The sequence below is a fragment of the Sarcophilus harrisii genome, chromosome 3 (assembly GCF_902635505.1).
Source record: "Sarcophilus harrisii chromosome 3, mSarHar1.11, whole genome shotgun sequence".
Classification (NCBI taxonomy): Eukaryota; Metazoa; Chordata; class Mammalia; order Dasyuromorphia; family Dasyuridae; genus Sarcophilus; species Sarcophilus harrisii.
The window spans coordinates 166,586,977-166,612,364 of NC_045428.1; the positions used below are offsets into that span (position 1 = coordinate 166,586,977).

The 25,388-nt window shown below is 33.4% G+C and overlaps 1 protein-coding gene across 3 annotated transcripts in view; it reads left to right on the plus strand.

The window, feature by feature from the left end:
- Positions 1-4,150, plus strand: part of TMCO3 (transmembrane and coiled-coil domains 3) — a 67,264-nt gene extending 63,114 nt beyond the window's left edge. For 2 of the 3 annotated variants that reach the window (XM_003765709.4, XM_023500462.2), the window contains exon 13: positions 1,579-1,720. In XM_003765709.4, coding sequence (XP_003765757.1) covers positions 1,579-1,692 — 114 coding nt within the window. In that variant the 3' untranslated portion in view covers positions 1,693-1,720. Of the gene's footprint in view, positions 1-1,578 lie in introns of all 3 variants that reach the window. The other variant, XM_023500463.2, reaches the window with a different exon arrangement.
- The last annotated feature ends 21,238 nt before the right edge of the window (positions 4,151-25,388 follow it).

The following is a 25,388-nucleotide window of genomic DNA, read 5'->3' on the forward strand; positions in this document are numbered from 1 at the left end:
ATACAGACTATTTTAAATTATTAATGTTTTGATGTTTGCACAACTTACTAAATATGCTTATTATCCCTATTTTACAAATGAGGATACTAAGGCAAACAGATTAAGTGACACATCCAGGGTCCACATGAGGCCAGATTTGAATCAGTTCTTCTTCATTAGAGGCCTAGAGCTCTGCCTGCTGCTCCATTGAGCAATGTTAAGGATAAGATATTAAGGATGAAGTGAGAGTTGCTTTTGCTTCAACTCATCCCAGGTTGTGACCCAGGAATAATCAATGAAGGAGGAGGGAGGCGGGCATGGCTTGGGAAAAGGGATAGAATACTGGATTTGGATTCAAATTCTGCTTATAATATCTGATTATAATCCTAAGAAGTCATTTGCCTCCACTGGTCCCCATTTTTCTCCCAGCTCTTAAATTATAATCGCTGGTAGAATTGCCATATTTTTGTTCCTCCCAACTCAGCCCATTGGTATACTGTTGCACTTTGTTGTATCTTTTTGGTATTCTGAATAAGAAAAGTTTCCAAGGTTTTGAGGTGGGAATGATCGTTACTGAAAAGCATGTAAGCACCTAGTTATGCTACAGAAACATATAGCTAGAGCTCATCACAAACCCAAGATAAAATAAAATGTATCCTTGTACTTGTCATTTGCATTGAAAGATGCTTGTTTCCTTGACTCAGATTGTAACCCATCCAACACAGTTTTTGTCCATATTTTACCATAAGTCCTCTAAAATGCCTTCTGGTGTGCTAGAAGTCGTCTTCTTGGCCATTGGGGTTTTTGTGTATTAATGGAACAGATGTGGTATCTACCTATTATGATATCCCACACAAGGAAATCCCAAATGTTGATTTAAGTTCAAGAAAATAAAATACTTTTCTGTAAACACCTGCTTCCAGATGTAGACCTTAAAGAGATTTTGGTGATCCTTTAGTCTAAACTCTTTATTTTGGGACGGGGGGGAGGGGGAGAAGAAGAGGGAAAGGGTAAACTGAAAATTATTTCTGCTCTCAATACATTTTACAACTTGTTCAGAGTATACATTTCCCCAATGATACATTGTACATAATGATATCTTCTATTCCTAGAGTATAGGTCACCACTGGAAACAAACAGCAATTTTATTTTATGCATCACGTTTTGTTTTGTTTGGTTTTCCATCACCTTTAGGCAATGAAACATGATTTTGACTGTGGAGATTAGATGGCTGTCCATCATTTTACATCTTTTAAATATAAAAATATATATGTAAACCTATTTTTATTGTAATATACACTGATATCTAATCTTTTAGAATGGAATTTTGTTTAAAAGAAGCCTTATCCTTAACTCTGTTTAAGAGAATCAAGAACTACCAAAAGCCTACTTCATGAGACATTTTTATTTTAAAAAAGAGACTTAAAGAAAGTCAATCTATTAAATTACATATGTTATTTATTAGATGAGCGATAAATACACTTTATAATTATTAAATTATAATTTCAAACTATTTTAGCCCAAGAATCTATATGGGTACAGTGTTTTAATTTACTATGAGTCATAAAAAAGTAATCATTTTGCATTTTTCATTTTCAGGTCTACCTTCTTATATTGAGTGTAACTACTTTAAGTCTTTTACTTGCCCCAGCATTATGGAAAGCTGCAATTATGAAATGTTTGCCAAGACCAGAAAGACGATTAAGTACTTGAAAACAAAAGCATTCATCTCAGAATAATACATTACTTTGCAAAAATAACAAATCCAAATATCTTCGCAGGAATTTGTGATATACCTTCTTCTGAGCCTTACATATATTTTAAAGTAATACAGACTATTTTAAATTATTAATGTTTTGATGTTTGCACAGCTTACTAAATATGCTTTGTCATGTTTTAGAATCTTCCAAAATAACTCATTTAGATTTAATTATGCACAGTAGAATTGCTTTGAAAATAATGCATCATGCAAATTGCCTTGACTATTTTGCCTGGATGTGCCTTTTCCCCAATTTTATTCATATCTTCTTTTGTTAATTGATCTATTTATTTACCTTTTTTGGTAGAAAAGGAAAATTAAAATGTCTTATTTAATGGTGCCTGTGGTACCTTGTTAAAATAGCTGTTTATCTGTGTAATTTCGAGATTTGTCATCTGTAGATCAAGCATTTATCATTAAAACAAGTGGTGTGAATGTATTTCATGCAAATTTTGGTAGCTTAATTTTAATGTTTAAAATACTCAAAACTTGTGTTCTAAAATGAGGTGACTATCTCATAGTGCCTATTTGCTTTTTTTATTTACCTCCTTTAGATGCTCATTTTAATATTACTGCATTATTTTTAAAAATGTATTTGAGCTTTCAGTTGTGTTTTGCATACATTCTTCAGTAAAAACTATCTTTGATTAGAGTACAATGTTCTTGAACATTTTTTTTTGAAATTTTGATTTATAGATTAAATTCTGATGCTGAGTAAATCCCTACACATTCTTTTATCAATTTAAAGATTTTGTTTACATGTTCATATATTATTCACTAAGAGGTCAGATTTTTAGATTTTTTGCTTTTTAGAATGTCCAACTTCTAGCTATGTGGTACAAGAAAAATTTCTTCTGTATGCTCTGTTTTAAGAAATTACATGTGAGAAAAATCTGAACTTACAAATTGACAAGCGAGGTAGTGATAGTTTTATTACAAGAAAATAATTTGCTTTGCAAAATGGTTTATCTCTTAAATGGTGTAACTGTCCTTCCTACAAGCAAATTATAAACGAGAATCTCATACAGGAGAAAAAAATATATATAAATTTCATTAGTGGCCAATAAGTTAAAAATTTACCAGTAGCGGACATGAAAACATCTTTGTTATTTGTCAACAAAACAGACTAAATTTATAAGAATTTTCAAATTCAAAGGAATATTTTAAAAATACATATGTTTCAGAAAGTAAACTGCATCTGCATTTGTTTACAGTAAACTTGACAGACATTCCAAATATTTCCCTGTTACTTGATACCATTTTACCTGTTCATGTTTCTGGTAAAGCAACATGTGAGTAATATAAATGGGACTAGTTTTGCCTATTGGCAATTATAAAGTTGTTATCTGGAAACCTGGCCAGTGTCATACCAGTTTAAAGAGAATATTTATATGAGAAATCCTGTAAAGAATCTCATGTTATAGCAGGTTTAAATAAGTTAGTTACTTCCTGAAACTTTTTGATATGCAAAGATACATTAAAGGGAAGTTAAGTGAATGAAAATGAATAATATGAGCTATTATGGTATTTGAGAAACCTAAGATTTCAGCAGCTTTTCAAATAGCTAGAACCAGTAGTAATTTATGGCTCACCAACTTTTTAAAATAAAACTTCTGATTGCAGCTCTACTTATGCAATAGCTTACAATTGTTTAAAAAAAAAGTTGTATACATTTTTCTTTTTTTGGCTAAGTAAAGTATTTTAAAAGCATTAGGGATTCTGGCCCTTTAAAGGAATTGTATTTTTTTTTTTTTTTTTGAAGAATTGTTTTAAAAAGTGAATAGTTAGTGCTGATTTTTTTGTAAATCCAGATTTGTATATATTAAATTTGCTTATAGTTGGCCAGCCTTTTCTTCTCCCAATAAGAATTAGTATTACTTACACACTTTGAAAAAATAACAGGATTATTCTTTTTTTCTTTCTTACTTTTTTTTTTAGTTTTGGGATTAAAATATAGAAATATTGAAATACTTTAATAATTTTACAGTGTTAATTTTGTACAAATTTAGATCTGCTTTCACAGATTATGAAAACCACTTTAATATAAGTGAAAATGTGACATCAGATTCTTCATTTTTAAAAATATTTGTGCTGTTTTAGTGCTAATTTATTTAAAAGACAAAGCTTTGCAGTGTTCTACTTTTTAATTTGTTCTAGAATGAGTATGTTAGTAGGATTTAGGTTTTGACAAATTTAAATGGCTTCTTTTTAGACAGTAAAGAATTCATTTAAACAATATATTAAAATTTTAAAGGTACTGTTATCTTGTCATTAAATATCTTTGTGCAGAAGATTATGTAGAAATATAAGTGCTTTTCATGTGTACTTAGGATTTGGTGTTAAAAAAAAGTCTAAAACATAAATACTGTCTGAGTCAAGGATTATTCTATAATAAATTTGTTTAAAGAAAAATCTTGAAAATATTTTTGTGCATTTAAAAACTTGTGGCTTGCTTTTTTTTGTACAGAATAATTCAATCATAATTATCTTGTTACTACAAAGGTTTAGATCTATCCCTAGGACAAGTCTTCTTCTCTCTCCCCTCTAAAAGAAATCTTTATCCAATATACGATTTGTTCTTGGTCTGTGTTTTGGGTTTTTTGGTTTTGCTATATTTTTGAGAGACAGTTGGGGTTAAGTGACTTGCCCAGGATCATCCAGCTAGAAAATGTTAACTATCTGAGTCTGGATTTGAACTCAGGTCCTCCGGATATCAGGGCCAGTAATCTCTATACACTGTACCATCTAGCTGCCCCTTAAAAGAAATTTTTGCTTCACACTTTTAAAAACCTGATTAAGATTTTCCTTTGTATGTGAATGTTTACAGTTTTGAGGAAACAAGATCTTAGACATGATTTTGATCCTATTGTTAATCCCTTGTATAATTTATCAATGGTATCCTTTTGGATCTTCTCACTTTAATCAGTCAATAAGCATTTATTAATCCATCTACTACATACCAGGGCACTAGGGGTAAAAAGACCAAAAAGAAACAGGGACTAACCTCATATATTATAGTTCTTGGAACTAAGTATGATGGCCAAAGTAGATAAAACACAGCTACTTTACTAAGTATTGGTATGTTATATTTTTTTCAAACAATACATATGGATGAATGGGAATCATCATTGGTAATGCCATCATTTGTATTTGGTATATTTTGTTATATCTGGTTGGAGCAGCATTTTGTTTTAGGTAGGCTGGGTTGCTTTCCTTCCCTCTAAAGGGCTAAAGGTTCTCTTTTCATGCTTGCTGGCCTGGTGAAGTATTGAAAAGCATGGCCTATTAGAAAATGGACTTCATCAAGCTTGACGGAATTCCTATTACTCTCAAAATCAATGGATGTGGTCATTTATGTGACAAATGTGGAAGCAGAAGGGAGCTCCCTTTTACTCCAATCAATGTATCCTTATTGATTCTTTTTATAGTTGAGTAATCTCTCTTCATCAAATATTTTGTGGCCTATAAGTGCCTAATTGCGTTTTTGTTCCTGTTCGGAACCACTGGACTAGGCTGTACTAAATTACACTTTGCTCATCCTACATGAGATGGTCATTATTGCATGATTTGAGGATAAGGGATCCTCAATGAGGATCAATGTTATCTTGATCAGAAATAGGCCTTATGACCTAGGCCTAGTTATTTCTAGACTATGCTGCCCACATTCTGGCTTCCTTCCTCCTATAAGTACTCAATTTGTTCCCTTTGGACCTTAGGCTCTATTGGTAAGCTTTCACCTTATTTCTCAGCAATTTCCAAATGATTCTGTGTTCTGCCAGCACTTTGTTTCCTCCCACCAAAGCCCTGCCTAACCATTTCTAAATAATATCACAGAAGAACATAATCTCTCCCTCCCCTTTTCCTCCGCATTCCAGTTCTCTTCCTCTTTATGTGTTGTCTAAAAGCTGCTTTGGGGCACAGTGTTTTACTTCCTTGTTTGAGTCTTACATGCCTCAAAGGTTGTTTTTTAATAGTCCTTGGTTTTAACCAAACTGAGAATTGAATATGGAAGTGAGAATTTTTCATCTTTGAAAACAACCATTTATTTAGTAGCTCAATCTCTGTGATCAATGAGAGATCAAGGGAGGAGTATAAAATGGAAGAAATAGATCTAGGCTAGAGTGTAAAAAAGATCTAAGTTTGCAAACTCAGCATGACTAAACTCTAGCATGGTAAGCCAAAAGGTTAGAATGATCTTGGTACTCATACCTAGCAGATTTTCAGAGATGACAAAAAGCAAATATTTTAGAAACTCTGCCAAGACCAGCTATGCACTGTTGAAGTTATGAATTGGTCCAAATTCTTGAAAATAGTTAGGGATTATAATTTTTAAAAAGTTACTCTGACCCAGCCAACTCACTACCAGGTATAAACACCCAAGGAGATCAAAGACAGGAGAGATATCATATATACAAAACTATATATGGCATTTTTGTAGTAGTCAAAGAGCCAGAAGGAAAATGAGAATTTATTGATAAAAACTGATAATGAGATAAGCAGAACTAACTAAACAGTTTGCATAATGGCATAACGTAAAGAAAAACAACTTAAGAATTTTGATCAACACAGTTGCAATTCTTTAAAATATTAAGTTTGTATATCTATAAAAATGGAGTGGAGTCAAAATGGTAGAAAGAAGCCAGGACATTGCCTGAGCTCTCCCCAGTTTTCTTTAGACTCAATACTAGATCAAGGCCTCTGAACAGATTCTGGAGTGACAGAACCCATAAACCAAGTGAAACAATTTTACAGTATATCTTGGAAGGGACTTAAGAAAAGATCTGTCTAAGTAGGGCAGGAGGGAAATCCACCCTGGGAATTTAGTCAGAAGTTCTTAACCAAAATACAGACCTGCTCCTGGCTCAGAGGGCCAGTGACTCAATAGGCCAGTTGTGAGACCTCCAACCCAAATACAGAAGGGAAATTGTAAGCCCCCGCACCTTGGCAAAAGAGCTGGGACTAGAATTAGACAATTGGAAGTGAACGACTGAGTGAAACATTAGGAATTAGTCATAACAAAATTTTTAAAAATGAAAAAAAATATAAAATACCTCTTTGGAAAAACAACCAAGCTGGAAAATAGATCCAGGAGAGCTAACTTAAGAATTATTGGACTCCCTGAAAGCCATGATCAAAAAAAGATTCTGGACATCTTTCAAGAAATCATCAAAGAAAACTGCCCTGATATCCTAGAACCATAGGACAAAATAGTCATCCATCAATTACCACCTGAAAGAGACACCAAAATCAGAATTCCAAGGAATATTATAGCTAAATTCCAGAATTATCAAATCAAAGAGAAAACACTGCAAGAAGCCAGAAAGAAGCTATTCAAATATTGAGGAGCCACAATCAGGATTACCCAAGATCTGGCAGCTTCCATATTAAATAACTGGAAGGCATGGAATATGTTATTCTGGAAAGTAAAGGAAGCTGGAGTACAAACAAGAATGATCTATCTGGCAAAAGTGAGCATTATCTTTAAGGGCAAAAGATGAACATTGAATGAAATGGGGATTTTCAATCATTTCTGAAGAAAAGAGCAGAGCTGAACAGAAAATTTGATTCTCAAATATAAGACTCAAGAGAACCATGAGAATAAACAGGAAAGGAAGAAATATATGTTATTTAAACATTAAAATGTTTACAACCCTAGACAGGAAGATAATTGTAGCTCTTGAGAACTGTATCTTTGTGAGGGCAGTTAGAAGGAGTATGTATACATAGGGGATGTGGTTATAAGTTCATTTTGATGTGATGATATAAAAAAGAAAGAGATGGAAAAAAGGATTGTACTGGAAAAAGAAGAAACAGGAGGTAAAATGGGGTAAATTATGCCATATGAAGAGGCACAAAAGACTTATTACAATAGAGGGAAATAAGGGAGGGAGTTAAGCAGTGTTTGTACCTTAATCTCATCAGATTTGCCTCAAAGAGGGAATATACATGTTTAGTTTGGTATGGAAATTTGTCTCAGCCTATGGGAAAATAGGAGGAAGAGGAAAAAAAGGAAAGAGTGAAGGGTGTAAAGAAGGGGAAAGCTGATAAAAGGTAAGGCAGATTGAGGGAGATGGGGATCAGAAGCAAAGGTAAAAGGAGAGAATAAAATTTAAAAGAGAGAAATGGGATGGAAGGAAATACAAAGTTATTCATAACTGTGAAAGTAAATGATATGAACTCTTCCATAAAATGGAAGTTGAAAACAAGAGTGTATTAAAAGTCAGAACCCTATAATATGTTGTTCAGATTCTGAAATTTTAAAAAAGCAGGAGCAGTGATTTCAACCAAGCAAAAGCAAAAACAGGATATAATTAAAAGGAGGAAAAAAGAGGAAGAAAACTACATCTTACTAAAAAGTACCATAGATAATGAAGTAATATCAATACTAAACATATATGCACCAATTGGTATAGCACCTAGATTCTTAGAGAAAGTGAGTTGCAAGAATACAAAATTATACTTAAGGGACATCTCAGCCTCCCTTTCTCAGAACTAGATAAGTCTAACCACAGAGTAAAAAAGAAAAGTGAATAGAATTTTAGGAAAGTTTGGTATGATAGGTGACTTGAGAAAATTGAATAGGGACAGAAAGGAATATAAATTTTTTCTTAGTGGTATATGGTACCTACTGAAAAAATTGACCATATAACAGAATATAAAAGCCTCACAATCAAGTGCACAAAGGCAGAAATAATTAAATACATCCTTTTTAGATCATGATACAATAAAAATTACATTTAATAAAGGGCCCTGGGAAAAATAGACCAAAAATTAATTGCAAATTAAATTTATTACTAAAGAAAGAATGGGTCCGAATGTTTGTGGCAGCCCTTTTTGTAGTGGCTAGAAACTGGAAACTGAATGGATGTCCATCAGTTGGAGAATGGCTGAATAAATTGTGGTATATGAAAATTATGGAATATTACTGTTCTGTAAGAAATGACCAACAGGATGATTTCAGAAAGGCCTGGAGAGACTTACACGAACTGATGCTGAGTGAAATGAGCAGGACCAGGAGATCATTATATACTTCAACAACAATACTAGATGATGACCAGTTCTGATGGATCAGGCCATCCTCAGCAATGAGATCAACCAAATCATTTCTAATGGAGCAGTAATGAACTGAACCAGCTACGCCCAGAGAAAGAACTCTGGGAGATGACTAAAAACCATTACATTGAATTCCCAATCCCTATATTTATGCACACCTGCATTTTTGATTTCCTTCACAAGCTAATTGTACAATATTTCAGAGTCTGATTCTTTTTGTACAGCAAAATAACGTTTTGGTCATGTATACTTATTGTGTATCTAATTTATATTTTAATATATTTAACATCTACTGGTCATCCTGCCATCTAGGGGAGGGGGTGGGGGGGTAAGAGGTGAAAAATTGGAACAAGAGGTTTGGCAATTGTTAATGCTGTAAAGTTACCCATGTATATATCCTGTAAATAAAAGGCTATTAAATAAAAAAAAGAAAAAAAAGAAAAAAAAAGAAACTGGAAAGTGAATGGATGTCCATCAGTTGGAGAATGGCTGAATAAATTGTGGTATATGAATATTATGGAATATTACTGTTCTGTAAGAAATGACCAACAGGATGATTTTAGAAAGGCCTGGAGAGACTTACACGAACTGATGCTGAGTGAAATGAGCAGGACCAGGAGATCATTATATACTTCAACAACAATACTATATGATGACCAGTTCTGATGGACCTGGCCATCCTCAGAAACGAGATCAATCAAATCATTTACAATGGAGCATTAATGAACTGAACCAGCTATACCCAGAGAAAGAACTCTGGGAGATGACTAAAAACCATTACATTGAATTCCCAATCCCTATATTTATGCCCACATGCATTTTTTATTTTCTTCACAAGCTAATTGTACAATATTTCAGAGTCTGATTCTTTTTGTACAGCAAAATAACGTTTTGGTCATGTATACTTATTGTGTATCTAATTTATATTTTAATGTACTTAACATCTACTAGTCATCCTGCCATCTGGGGGAGGGGGTGGGGGGGTAAGAGGTGAAAAATTGGAACAAGAGGTTTGGCAATTGTTAATGCTGTAAAGTTACCCATGCATATATCCTATAAATAAAAGGCTATTAAATTTAAAAAAAAAAAAAGAAAAGAAAGAGTGGGTCAAACAAAATTTCTTAGAAACAATTTCACCCAAAAGAGTGACAATAACGAGATAACATGCCAAAATTTATGTGATTCAGCCAAAGCAGTTCTTAGGAGAAAATTTATATCTAGATGTTTATTTACATAAAATAGGGAAAAGAGATCAATGAATTTGCATGCAACTAAAAAAGCTAGAAAAATAAATTACCCCCCCCCCCCCCCCCCCCGCCAATTACAAAATTTACAAATTTTGGAAATCCTAAGAGAGTTTAATAAAATTGAATAAAACTCAGTTGGTTTTATAAGAAAAAAAACCCTACAAAATAGATAAATCTTTGATTAATTTGATTAGATTACAAGTATCAAAAATTAAAAGGGTGAATTTATCACCAATGAAGAGGAAATTAGAACAATAATTAGGAGCTATTTCCCTCAGTTGTATGCTAATAAATCTGACAATCTAAGTGAAATGGATGAATATTTATGAAAATATAAATTGCCCAGATTAACTGAAGAGGAAATAAAATATTTTTATAGTCCTATTTTAGAAAAAGAAATTGAACAAGCCATGAATGAACTAAGAAAAAAATCTCCAGGGCTAGATGGGTTTACAAGTGAATTCTACCAAATATTTAAAGAACAGTTAATTCTACCAGAACATACTTTTTGGGGAAATAGGTGGAATTCTACCAAATTCCTTTTGTAACACAGATGTGGTACTGATACCTAAACCAGGAAGAGCTGAAACAGAAAATTTACACACAAATTTCTTTAATGAATATTGATGCAACAATCTTAAAACACTAGCAAAGAGATTGCAACAACTTGTTATCAGGATAATTCACTATGACCTAATGGGATTTATACCAGGAATTCAGGACTGTTTTAATATCAAGCAAACTATCTGCATAAAAGACCATATCAATAACAGTTAACAGAAATCATATGATTGTCTCAATAAATGCAGAAAAAGCATTTGACAAAATATAAGAACCATTCCTATTAAAAACACAAGAGAGTATAGGAATAAATGAGTTCTTACAATAATAAGCAGCATCTATCTAAAACTATCAGCAAGCATAATATGTAATAAGGATAAGCTAGAAGCATTCCCAATAAGAAACAAGGAACAAGGTTGCCCATTATCACCACAATTATTCAATAATGTACTAGAAATGTTAACTTTATCAATAAAAGAAGAAAAAAGAATTGAAGGAATTTGAGTAGGCAATGAGGAAACAACTATTCTTTGCAGATAATATGAAGGGATATTTAGAAAATCCTAGAGGATTAAATGAAAAATTTCTTGAAACAATTAATAACTCTAGTTTTCAACTCTAGCTTCAGGATACAAAATAAACCTACATAAATCATTAGCATTCCTATGTGTTACCAACAAAGCCCAGCAGCAAGAAATAGAAAGAAATCTGATTTAAAATAACTGTAGACAATATAAAATATTTGGGAATCTATCTGTCAAGATTAAACCAGGAACTATGTCAACATAATTATAAAACACTTTTTATACAAGTAAAGTCAGAGCTAAACAATCAGAAAAATACCAATAGGCTGAGCTGATATAATAAAAATGACAATTCTACTTATATTAATCTATTTATTCTGTGCCATTGCCAATCAAAATGAATGTTGAAAACTATCTTAAATGTATTTGGAGAAAATAAAATACTATTGAGAAAAAAAATTTTAAATCAATACTAAAAAAACTATTAAAAATTTTAGAGTATTTTTTCTTAAGCCAATTAAGAATTTGTTTAGAACTTAATATGTGCTAAGTTCTGTGCTAGGTGCTAGGGCAAATACAGGTAAAATCATAAGACAGAAGACTAGACATTTTCCCCAATTCTCACAATCACTAAAATTTCTCCAAGTTAGGAAGTCAATTCAAGAGACAAAATAATTTCTCCTACCTACACAGATTAAGGTTGCAAGAACCTAAAGTAAAAAGTTAAGGAAAAACGGCAAACTAATCCCTAATATGCTCATTCTATGCCCTATCTGCTCCCACCCACAAAAGTCCCATTACTAGGGCTACCAATCCATAACCCTTGCAACAGAACTTGCTCCCCCAGTGCTAATGAGATACAAACACAGAAATTTGTTCAGATTGTAATAGCACATGTAGCAATATTCTGTGCTGCAACAGAGCTCAACCAGAAAAGGAACAGAGGGAAAGGGAGAAGTATGTATTTGGTTATATGTCAGTCTTCTAAGATGAGGGAAAGAGCACAGTATCTAGTCAGGATCAGTATTGCCCTTCTAGAAGTCACGTGGGGGTAGATGTGTACATGGTGAATTGAAAATTGCTGAAATGCTTTGAGATCCAGCCCTTAGGGAAACTGCCATTAAAGAGAAGGGAGTCAGAAAGTGAGCAATAGGAAAAATACACTGAAGGCAAAAAGACTGGAATTTCCAAAGGTCTTAGAAGAAAGAAAATTAAAGACTAAACATAAGCCAATAAACTTATAGGGAAGATACTAATAGTGGGAAAGAATTTAATTAGTTTTCTTCTCACCAAAGAAACGATATCTGATTGGGGAAAAAACAAAACAAAACAAAACATCTGAACACCATAATGCAAGAAATAGTACAAGAAAACTGCCCCAAATTTCTGAACATAGTTTCTTATATGTATGTTAAAGCTTTTTAATTTTCTTTTGTTATTATTATTATTATAGCTTTTTATTGACAAAATATATGCATGGGTAATTTTTCAACATTGACCCTTGCAAAAACTTCTTGAACATAGTTCCTTTTGAAAGAAACAAATTACCTATAGGAGGAAAAATCAACTTTTTTGTTTCATACTTTAAGATACATGATTAAATTTGTCAATTCTAGTGACACATTCTGCAAAGGATCAAGAGAAAGATCTGCAAATACAAAGGAAAAGAGAGTCAAATAACATGTGATTATTCTGCACCCACCAGAAACTACAGGAAAAGATGGAGTAGTATATTCCAAAGAGCAAAAAAACTCAACATAAAACCCATACTACTCCATTCCCAATGACTAACTTCACCTTTCCTTGCAACAAAAAGCAAAGTTACATCAATTTGACTGTTGACAATTGACTATGGCCCCCCCAAAAAAAGCGTACTTCATTCTGTACCTACAATCTACTATCTCTCTGCCAAGAATGAGGACACATGCTCTACCATCAGACCTTTAAAGTCATAATTAGATACTTCATTAATCAATGTTCTGAAATGTTTAGGCTAAACTTGGTCGTCATAATTTGGTGAAATTCAATGTCAGTTATTTTATTCTATTTATATTGTTTTTATAACATATATGTATGTGTGGATAGATAGATAGATAGATAGGTGTAGAGGGCCAGAACTCTGGGTAAGGTATACTTGAAGCAAGGATACTTACAACAGAGTGTTTACTCAGTGTGATTTGATGAGAAAATGGTTCTCTAGTTTGTGTATACTTAGTGTGATGTAATGATGTAATCATACTGAGGTATTTAAGGGCTGAGAGGACTGAAGAGTAGATCTTAAACTTGGACACAAAAAGAGACTCAGACACAGAGGAGACACAGAAGACAGAGACAGAAACAGAGATCCTCCTAGTGGCTCTCTTGCCTTCATCACTCCTTCATCTAAGACCAAGGCTCATCTAGAGATCCTCCAGAGAGCTAGTCCGGACATTAAATATTTGGCCCCCAACATGGGACACAAAAAACACAAGAAACAAAGAAGCAGAAGCTCTTGAGAGCTATTAGTGAGTAGGATCCTCCCAGGAGAGCTCCTTCAGTAACCCAAGAGGAAGGAAAGGGAGAAGAGACCCTGTAAGACTTTTTCAGTCAGGGTAATTAAATGGGCCAACACATCAAAGGGCCAAACCACGATACTGATGAGAAACTTAAATGCCTGTTCTGACTACACTCCTCTTCTCTGTTTGTCAGAAAATTTGCCTCCATGACATCGCACAAAATTCAACACCTGCTATAGCATCTCACCCTACAGCCATCCAGAGGTGATAGTGCTGTTTGTATTCCTCAGCACGCGGATTCAGATAACAGCTGTTTCACAATATTGGACAAACTTACTGACCATGCTGTTGGGGGGAAATTAATCATGATCCCATAAAACAAAAAATGGGGAATTGTTAGGACCAATCTAAGTGTGAAGGAACAGGTCTGTTCTCCAAAAGCCCCCACATCTGTGAATCATAACAGCCTTGAAGGAATTGCAAATCAGCCTTTACTGACACAGATGTTACTTATGGATTGGGAATGAAATTGGAGGCAAGGGGAGAGAAGTCAGAGAATGCAACTGTCTCTCAGTCTCTCACATGAAGGGATCCATTCTGCTGGTCTGAGTTGGATTCCCAGCAGCCACTGGCAGGTGGCTCCTGTCACAAATGGCGCCTAAACCTCTAGGTAAGCTACACTTGAAGCAAGGATACTTACATATATATATATATATATATATATATATATATATATATATATATATCACATTATTGATATCCAGAACATGGATACAAAGATAGATAGATAGACAGACAGATTGATAGATAGCTCTTTCAAACACAAGGCATTTCCTTTTTAATGTTATCCAAAAACCCAAAGTCATTATGATTCTTTTCAATTGATTAAAAATGTATTCATTCTTACTTTACTTTTGATTGACTCAGGACATCTGGATCTTCTAATTACATTAACTGGGATGGGGGTAAAAACCTGTACCTTTAAATAATCATAATTTTAAAAATAAAAAAAGATTGAACATTCAGTGACCCAAGTACTGATTGGTATAGCCTCTCATTTCCCATGATAGAAGTAAGTCTTAACTGCTATGCTTATGTTCCCCATAGCAAGTACCACTAATAAGCTGGAGAAGATTCAGAGAATAACAATAATAATCAGCTGGAAGCTACTCTAGTAATACCCCAAGTACCTATGATGATTTTGTAAACTCAATCCCTGACCAACCAACCTCTCCAGCAGCAAGATACATGAAATGAAGGCCAGGATTGCTCAGGTGTTTGTGCCTAGCTCACATTTTAGACAATTTAGAGCTTATGCTCTCCACTATTTGGTGCTCCTTTTTTTTTTAATTTCTTTTTTATTATTTTGAAGCTAATCATCACATCAACAAATGTGAACATTTTCATATACAAAAAAGTAGAAAAATTAGATTTGTGTATAAAACCATTTATGTTTCTTATATACAACACATTATTTTTAGGTTTATGATAAATTTAACAAATAGTCCTAAAACTGTCTTGCTGGTGTGTGTATCTTTCTGGATTATCTTCTAATCTCTTCTGTTTATCTTTCTAATATTTCACTGATGCTCCATCCCTTCCCCACTTTTTAGCATCACTATCACTATCTTCTCCCATGACTCTTACCTCCCACCAAAAAATACAATTTTCATGTTGAAATCATTTGAAATTATCCCCACTCTCTCCTCCTTTCTCCCAATTTCTGACAATGAGGGAGTGCTTTTCCTTCCAAAGACCAAGCCCTTTATTTATACTTTTGAAGATCTTATGCTTCTTGTCTTCTCTAGCAGATTGCTCTTTCAATTAACCTATCTCTCTAACCTCTTCCTGTCTACTGGTTTCTTCCCAATTGTTTTCAAACATATCTAATATTTTAAAAGTTTTCAATAGACTCTACTATCCCCTTAATCTATTGTCCTATATCTATCTCCTTCCCTTTCTCTGTTAAACTTCTTGAAAATGTTGTCTCCTCACCACCTCCATTTGTTGGCTTTCATTCATTCCTCATCCTTTGCAATCTGCCTTTCAGCCTTATCACTCAGCTCAAATTGTTCTCTCCATAGTTACAAATGATCTCTTAATTGCTTTTCTGGTCTTTTCTCAGTCTTTATCTTTCCCAGTCTACCTATTGGATTTGACATTGTTGATTACTTTCTTCCTAGTTTCTCCCCTGAGCTTCAGTGCTGAATTGCCTATAGACATTTAAAATTGGAAAAACTGGAAAAACACCTTAAATTCTTTTTTTTAATGCCAGTACTAAATGACATATTTTTAATTTGATCCTGGAGGAGGGATAGCTCAGACATAGGATACATAAGATAATTGATCTGATTAGAACTGTTGAAAGGCATCAAATAATGTGATGATATGGGAAATATAATAGATGCATAAAAATTAAATGTACAAATATGCTCTAGTTTTCCTCATCTTTAAAATTGACCTTGGCATGTCCATAAGTTATTGTTTTATATTTCTTCTTTATTTCACAGTCACATTCCTTTTTTAAAAAATTATCAATAGTATTTTATTTTTCCAAATACATGTAAAGATAGTTTTCAGCATTCATTTTTGTAAGACCTTGTATCCAAATTTTCCTCCCTTCTTATCTGTTCTCTCCCTTCCCCAAGAGAGCAAGTAAGCTGATATAGTTTAAATATATACAGTCTTTTAAACACATTTCCATATTTGTTCACAGTCATATTCCCAGAAAGAATGATCTGTACTTGTTGCCTCTATTTCCTGTGTTACACTCCATTCTTATTCCCTTGCAATCAAATTTCCAATCTTCCAGTTGGCTAAAACTGCTTCCTCTAAGATTAACAATGATCTTCTGACTCTTAAATCCAACAACTTCACTCTTCTTAATGCTTCGAAAGCATTTGACACTATTGATAACTATTTGTCTTGGATAGTCTGTTGTTCTCAAGTATGTATGACACTGCTTAAGATTCACAATGCTACTACAAAAATAACTTAGTTAACCAATTTCCCTGGGACGTCTTTGGTTGACAATGACCTTCTCTGACGAAAGTACCTGTTTTACTCCCATGTATTATTGTCTATTAGTTATCTCTCTATGCTCTTTCCAATATTACAAAATGTTCTGCCTTCAGCATCTCTTAATTGCTAAATCAAATGATCTTTTCTCAATCCTTCTTTTTGAATATTCTCTTTTCCTTCAATTTTAATGACACTCTTCTCTTCAGGTTCTCCTCTGGGTGAGAGCTTCTTCTCAGACTCCTTTCTCTGGATCACCCTCTTCATGGCCCACAGATGTATATCTTAGATACTTCCGCTTCTCTCTTTATATTCTTTTGATAATCTAATCAGCTTCTACCGTAGAAGGGGTCCTCAAACTTTTTAAATAGGGGGTCAGTTCACTGTCCCTCAGACCGTTGGAGGACCGGACTATAGTAAAAACAAAAACTTTGTTTTGTGGGCCTTTAAATAAAGAAACTTCATAGCCCTGGGTAAGGGGGTTAAATGTCCTCAGCTGCCACATGTGGCCTGCAGACCATAGTTTGAAGACCCCTGTATGGTTTCAATTATGATTTGTATGCACAAGAGTCCTGAATCTACTCTTCTTTTCTTTTAATTCTATATCATCAACTTCTTATTGATCATCTATCTACATTTTGATGTTCCAAAGGCATCTCAAATTCAACATTTCCAAAGCAAAATTCATTGGCTCCTCTATTTTCCTTCAGAAGTCTTACCATTTTCCCCTACCAAAGAGTACCATAATCCTTCCAGTCACCCAAGTTCATAACTTTGGAGTCATATTCAACTTTTTACTCTCCCTCATGCACCAGTCTTAGCAACTCCAATTAATTGCCAAGATTACCAGATTTAACCTCCACAAAATTCTCTCCTATCCAGATTTTTCTCTCAACTAATACAGTTTCTACCCTAGGTTAGGCTCTCAGTACTTCTGATATTAACTTTTGCCATAGCCTTTTTATCAGTTTCCTTTCCTTTAATCTCTACCTTTTCTAATCAATCCTCCACTTAGCTGACAAACTGATATTCTTAAGAGCACTGGTCTGGCAATGTTGTTCTCTTACTTAAGAAACTTCAGTGGTTTCCTAATGCCTCTTGGATAAAATACAAATTCCTCAGTTTGGCATTTAAATCTGTTCTCAAACTCATGCCAACCCATCATTATTCCATCCTCACCAACTTTTTTTCTATACATATTTCCACATTTATCACGCTGTACAAGAAAAATCAAATTAAAAAAAGAAAAAAATGAGAAAGAAAACAAAAAGCAAGCAAACAACAACAAAAAAAGGTGAAAATACTGTGTTATGATCCACCGTCAGTCCCCACAGTCCTCTCTCTGGATGCAGATGGATTTCTCCATCACAAATCTATTGGAATTTGTTGCCAATTTTGTCAAACTGGAATATTTTATTTTCCCCATGCATGACATCTGTCATTTGATTCTTTACTCGCACAAAGACTAGCCCCCACGCCTGGGACATTCTCCTTCCTTGTATCTTATCTCTCAGTGTGCTCTAATTCACTTCAGGATTTAGCTCCAGTGACACCTCCCTCATGAGGTTCTACCTGATCCCTTGCCATTAGTATCTTCCTTCACCTTAGAAATATTTTGTATTTCCTTTGTTAATATTTTATATTTATTTATCTATGTAATATTGTTTTCCCCAGTAATATGTAAGCTCCTTGAGAGCAGGAACTCCTTAGTTCTTGTCTTTGTATCTTCAGTTCCCAGCATGGTTCTTAATAGGAATTTAATGACTACATAACCCTATCTTGGAAGGCATGGTAATTACATGATGCACGACACTGCATTTTGGAAAGAAATTTTGGAAAGAAAGTCCAAGAGTGCGTGTGATAGGATTGGTTTAGTGAGTATTCTGGGAAGAAGGAGAAAAAGTCAGGAGATTAAGGGGAGCACACTTGCTCTCCTTCTTAAAGAACAGAAATATATTGTCTATAAACAATAGAAACTGTTTCCTTCCTTATGCTTATTTTCAAAAAAAATGTGAGAACTGTCAGATAGGGAGTTATGCTGCTATAGAAGATGAATCTAGCTCTAGTGGGATCTAGCTCCAGCTCAGAGATATTTCCTGTATCCTCTGAATGCTGCACTAAGCCCAGTGACATATACTTAGGTTTATCCCTCCATTTCTAGTACTTTTAAAATGATTACTATCCAAGGCTACCATACTAAAAAAAAATTCTCTTCCACTATTTCAATGACATATATCCTCAATGGGGATAGGAATTGATCAGCACAGATGGAGCAATAAGGACATTCAATGATGCTCTGACTATAAGAAGCTGGAAGACACTTCCTGCTTAAATGCCATAGAAGAATTTTCATGTATGACTTCCTCTCTGCTCAGAGCCTTTGAGGAGGGAATTTCTGTTCCTAACAAACTTAGAGCCTCTTAATTCATTTTCCATCTTGTTCTTTCCAGAGTGCTCTACAAGCCAATTCCAGTAGCTATACACACCTTCCCTGAGTTTCTTTCCAAAACATCTGGTCCTGAGCATCCCACTTCAAAAAGCAGGGTTACAAGTAGTTTTTTTTTTTTTTTAATTTTATTGAAACCAAGAACAAAGGCTTTTATAAAATACCCACCCTGCAATCTTAAATTCATTTTAGAAATTGAAATGTCACACTGCTGGGTTTTTTTTTTATTTTTAAGAATAAATTAGACTGTTCTATTCAATTATAGAATAAGTCCATTGTCCATCTCAAGTGTTTATGCAAGATTTATGAACTAATGGAGTCATTCAATGAATGGAACATTTTTGCAGCATGTCAAAGTCCATTATTAACTATATAAAAGAAAATGATAATGATGAAACAACATAACAAAATTCCTGGATGCAGTCCTCAAAGAGGAAATCACATTAACAAAATTGAAAAAGAAGATAAATGAGCTGAACATACATTTTTAAATTTAGAAAATCAATGAATAAACCTAAGATAAATACATAAATAAATACAAAAATAAGATAAATACATAAGATGGGATATTAAGAATTAGAGGGCAAACAAATTGGAAACTAAAAAATCCTATAGAACTAAAAGCTAGTTCTTTGAAAGACTAACCAAATTGATAAACGCTTAGTTAATCTGATTAAAAAGAATAAAGCAGAAAAGCAAATCAATAAAAAAGCAAATGAGCAAGATGAAATCACAGTAAAATCAGAAGTAACAAAAATAATAATCAGAATATATCATGCACAGTTATATACTAACAAAACTGAGAGCACAAGAGAGAGAAATATCCTCAAAAATATAAAATATCCAAACTATCAGAAGACCAAATAGAAATCTTAAATAATCTGATATCAGAAAAAGAAATTGATCTAGATATAAAGGAGAAAATTCCTGGACCTGATAGATTCACAGGAGAATTCTATCAAACTTTTAAAGAACAATTGGTACCTATACTTTACAAATTATTCTCAAAAATAGAGAAAGTAAGACTTCTACCAGAGTTTTTTTTTAATGATACAACAATGATGCTTAAAATAGAGAAAAATAAAATACAAAAAGAAAACTGTTCTTATTATCAATATTAACTCAAAAATTTTAAATTGAATCCTATCAAATAGATTATAATTATTTATCAAAAAAATCATTTATTATAACCAAGTGGATTTTATAACAGGGATACAAGAATGACTCAACATTAGGAAAGCAATCAACGTAATCTTATTAAAAACCAAAATACCCCAAACCACATGATCATTTCAATAAATACAGAAAAAGCCTTTCACAAAGTATAACATTTTTAATGTTAAAATCCCTACAAAGTTATAAGGAGATAGAGACCATGTTTAATTCTCATAAAAAGAATCTATTTGAAATCAAAAGCAAGCATGATATGCAATGGAGTTAAACTATAATCTTTCCCAATAAAAATACAGCAGTGAAGCACAACTCTCCCCACCATAATTTCATCTAGTTCTTGAAATGCTGGAAATAGCAGTAAAATAAGAGAAAAAAAATAAAGTAATAAAGAAGGGTAAAGAGGGGATAAAACTATTCTTATTTGCTAATGAAATGATGAATTACTTGGAAAACTTCAGGGAAGATACTAAAGGAAACAATACCTCAGCAAAGTTACAGACTACAAAATAATCCCTCAAAAATCAACAGTATTTTTATGTGATAACAAAATGCACACACAAAAAAATCTACAACAGAAAGGGAAACCTCATTCCAAATAACTATAAAATGTATAAAATATCTAGGGATTAGCTCCCCAAACACATGAACACTTTTGTAAATTTAATCACAAAGTGAATCATAAAGAAATAAAGGACTTAAATAGATGGAGCAATATTCAGTACTTGTGCCTAGGTCATGCCAATATAATAAAAATGACAATATTACCAAAATTAGTTTGTGCTTTTAATCATATAATAATCAAATTACCAAGAGGGTATTTTACAAGTTTGATAAAATAATAACAAATTTCACTGGGGGGAAAACCCTCAAAATCTAGAATATCAAGGGAAATGATGAAAAGAAATAAGGACAAAGTAGAAATAGCACTTCCAGACCTCAAACTATATTGTAAAGCAGCAGTCATCAAAAGCATCTGGTATTGGATAAAGAACAGGGAGATAAGTTCCAATGATCTTGTGATGGAGAGTCATCTCCCAGAAAGAGGACTGTGGGAACTGAGGGTGGTTCACAACATAGCGTTTTCATTTTTTTTGTTGTTGTTTGCATCTTATTTTCTTTCTCATTTTTTTCCAGTTTGATTTGATTTTTCTTGTGCAGCAAGATAATTGTATAAATATGTATGTAATGATTGGATTTAACATATACTACTACCATGTTTAACAAATATTAATAGGGGAGGGGGTGTGAAAAGGGGGGGATTGGAACACAGGGTTTTGCAAGAATTAACGTCAAAGGATTATCCATGCATATGTTTTGAAAAATAAAAAGCTTTAACAAAAAAATAAAAAATAAAATTTCAACAACAACAACAAAAAAGAATAGGGAGATAGATTAATGGAACAGATTTGATAGTGGAACAAGAGAAAGAATTCAATTACCCAGTGTTTCATAAGGTAAAGATCATAAGGAAAAACCTTCCTATATGATAAAATTTTGCTAGGAAAAGTAGAAAGCAGTCTGGCAGAAAAGAGGTTTATACCAACGCTTATATCATATTCGACAATACCCTCTAAATGGATATATTCTTTTAATATAAAGTTTGTATTATTTACAAAAAGAGAGAAAAACAGATCACGTACCTCTCATAATTATAGGTAAAGAAATGTATTCTTTTTTTTTATTATAGCTTTTTATTGACAAACATGCATGGGTAATTTTTCAGCATTGATCCTTGCAAAAACTTCTGTTTCAACTTTTCTCCTCCTTCCCTCCATCCCCTCCCCTAGATGGCAAGCAGTCCCATATATGTTAAACATGTTAAAGTATATGTTAAATAATATATATATATATATATATATATATATATATATACACATATTTATACCATTATCTTGTTGCACAAGAAAAATCAGATTTAGAAAGAAGGTAAAATAACCTGGTAAGAAAAACAAAAATGCAAGCAAACAATAATAGAAAGAGTATAAATGCTATGTTGTGGTCCACAGTCATTTCCCAGTGTTCTTTCCCTGGGTGTAGCTGGTTCTTTTCATCACTGATCAATTGGAACTGATTTGGTTCATCTCATTGTTGAAGATGGCCATTTCCATCAGAATTGATTCTCATATAGTATTGTTGTTGAAGTATATAATGATCTCTTGGTTCTGCTCATTTCACTCAGCATTGGTTCATGTAAGTCTCTCCAAGCCTCTCTGTATTTATGCTGTTGGTCATTTCTTACAGAACAGTAATATTCTATACCATTCATATACCACAATTTATTCAGCCATTCTCCAATTGATGGGCATCCATTCAATTTCCAGTTTCTGACTACAACAAAAAGGGCTGCCACAAACATTTTTGCACATACAAGTCCCTTTCCCTTCTTTACTATATCTGATGAGATTTCAATTTGGTGAACTCATGTGAAATTAGGTTTCTGGTGGTCAGGGAATTAAATGAGGTCTACTGGCAGGTTCGGGGTTCAGGGTAGGTTTCAGTGCAAGGGTAGGGAATTTTGGGTACTCCCTTCTGGCAGTGCAGAAGTTCCCTGTAAAGGAATTTATAGACCCAAAAACCTAGATTGATAAAAGAGGTTTATTATGGGGATTGGAAACATAAAGTCTGGTTAGGGAAATAGGTGAGGATAAAGAGAGGATGGCACTTGAAAAGAATATTATTCCAGTGGTCAGATCTATGGAAAATGGAGTTTTGCACTGAGAATGCAGTTCTCGGTGGGTAGAAAGACCTGTAGTAAAGGGCACTGCCAAGGTCCATCCGCAAAAACCTTAGTTGATGGAAGCTCATTATATTGCTTATCTTGGTGGGGGTTTCCCAACCCAAGCAGATCATCAGAATGGGGGCTGGGACAAGCCAGATCTCCTATTGGAATTCAAAGGGAGGCTTTTGACCAGGATTTGTGAATCAAAGGCCCTGGCATCCTGAATTGATAGGGAATCAGAAAGGAATCACAAATGCAGTTTCTTAAAGGGACCACAACCCACTTCATATCTTTAGGATATAAGCCCAATAGTAACACTGCTAGATTAAAGATTATGCACAGTTTGACAGCTTTTGAGTATAGTGGCAAATTGCTCTCCAGAATGGTTGGATCTGTTCATAACTCCACTGACAAAGCACTAGTGTCCCTGTTTCCCCACATCCCCTCCAGTATTCATTGTTATCTTTTCTTATCATCTTAGCCAATCTGAGAGGTGTGTAGTGATATCTCAGAGTTGTCTTAATTTGCATTTCTCTGATCAATAGTGATTTGGAGCAACTTTTCATATGAGTAGAAACAGTTTCAATTTCGTCATCTGAAAATTGTCTGTTCGTATCCTTTGACCATTTATCAATTGGAGAATGGCTTGAATTCTTATAAATTTGAGTCAATTATCTATATATTTTGGAAATGAGGCCTTTATGAGAAACTTTCACTGTAAAGATGTTTTCCCAGTTTATTGCTTCCCTTCTAATCTTGTCTGCATTAATTTTGTTTGTACATAAGCTTTTATTTTGATATAATCAAAATTTTCTATTTTGTGATCAATAATGATCTCTAGTTCTTCTTTGGTCACAAATTCTTTCCTCCTCCACAGGTCTGAGAGGTAAATTATCCTATGTTCAATAAATGTACTCTTAAGTAGACCAGAGAGAGAGGCAATTACAAAAGATAAAACTTTGACCACTTGAGAAATGAAGTTCTTGCACAGCCAACATTAATGCATCTAGTGGTTGAGAGAATGATTGAATTGGAAAAAAAAATCTTTGGATCAGATTTCTCTGGTATGAGTTTAGTATCTGAGATATACAAACTCTAGGTAGAGAAATTAAATAGATAGATAGGTATGACTAATGCTCATTTCCCAGTAGTTAAATGGTCAAAGTATATAAACCAACAGTTGTTAAAAGAACTACAAAGTATTCACAGCCACATGAAAAAAGTGCTCCAAATCCCCAATAATAAGAGAAATGCAATTCAAAATAGCATTGAAGTTTCAATTCATACATTGGCAAAAATGATAAAAAATAACAATAGTCAATGTTGAAAAGTTATAGAAAGATAAGGACATTAATACATTGTTGGTGGAGCTGTGAAGTAGTATGACTATTTTGAAAAGCAGTTTAAAATTATGCAAATAAAGTGATTAAAAGGTCCATAACCTTTGAATCAGAAATTTCATTACTAGACATACCCCAAAGGAAGTCATTAATAAGAAAAAAGTCCCCATAAACTCCAAAATTTTATAGCCAAAGTGAATTAAAATACAATAGATATTGTATTAGATAATTTAAAATAGATAATTTAAAAGTTAAGAGCAATTTAAATAATAAAAAATTAATGATAGATATCAATGAATCTAAATGTGATTAGCATTTGAAAGACTGTATAATACAATTTTCTTTTAAATTATTCCTCTGCAATTTACCTTTTTCAAAAGATTCCATTTGTTTTGATTCCCAAGATAAATACCTTCTAATTTCAGCCTCCTTGAAATATGAAAGCACATACTTGAAATATTTTTTATCTGAATACCATAGTATCTACTATGGTACTTATTGAAAAACTTGATGACTAAATCCAAAAGGTGAAAAAGGGAATCCTTCTTTCCCTTACTTCAAAGATTTTTGGCAGCTATCCTGGAATAATTCGAAGCAAGGTTTCCCATCACAAGCATCAGGAATGCTTATCTTACATCTTTTAGTTACCAAAGCATAAAGATCATGCTGACTCCTAAACTTGGCATTTCTGTACTTTGGTGCTTAAAGTAGTTTCACAGGCATGGGGTTGGCAATGATGCAGATGACACCTTCTAATTAGTCATAGAAAATGGAATGATTTGCTGCAGCTAATAATGAAACAAAACAAAACCAAAAAACTAGCGTGACCAACTCTCTAATGATGACCTTTGTGGAATCTGGTCTTTCGATGGTCCATCTCTGAGTCCATATTTGAAGATTTTCCAACATGGTATAACTTCCAGAACTTGAGTTCTCATGGCACATCACTTCTGAGAAGCCTGGGTCATTTCTAGCCATATAAAGGTGTAAAGCAGGACTTGAACAAGTTTCATTTATAGAATATAATACTTGTAAATTATATTAAATTACATAGCTTTGAGATATTGATTTAGA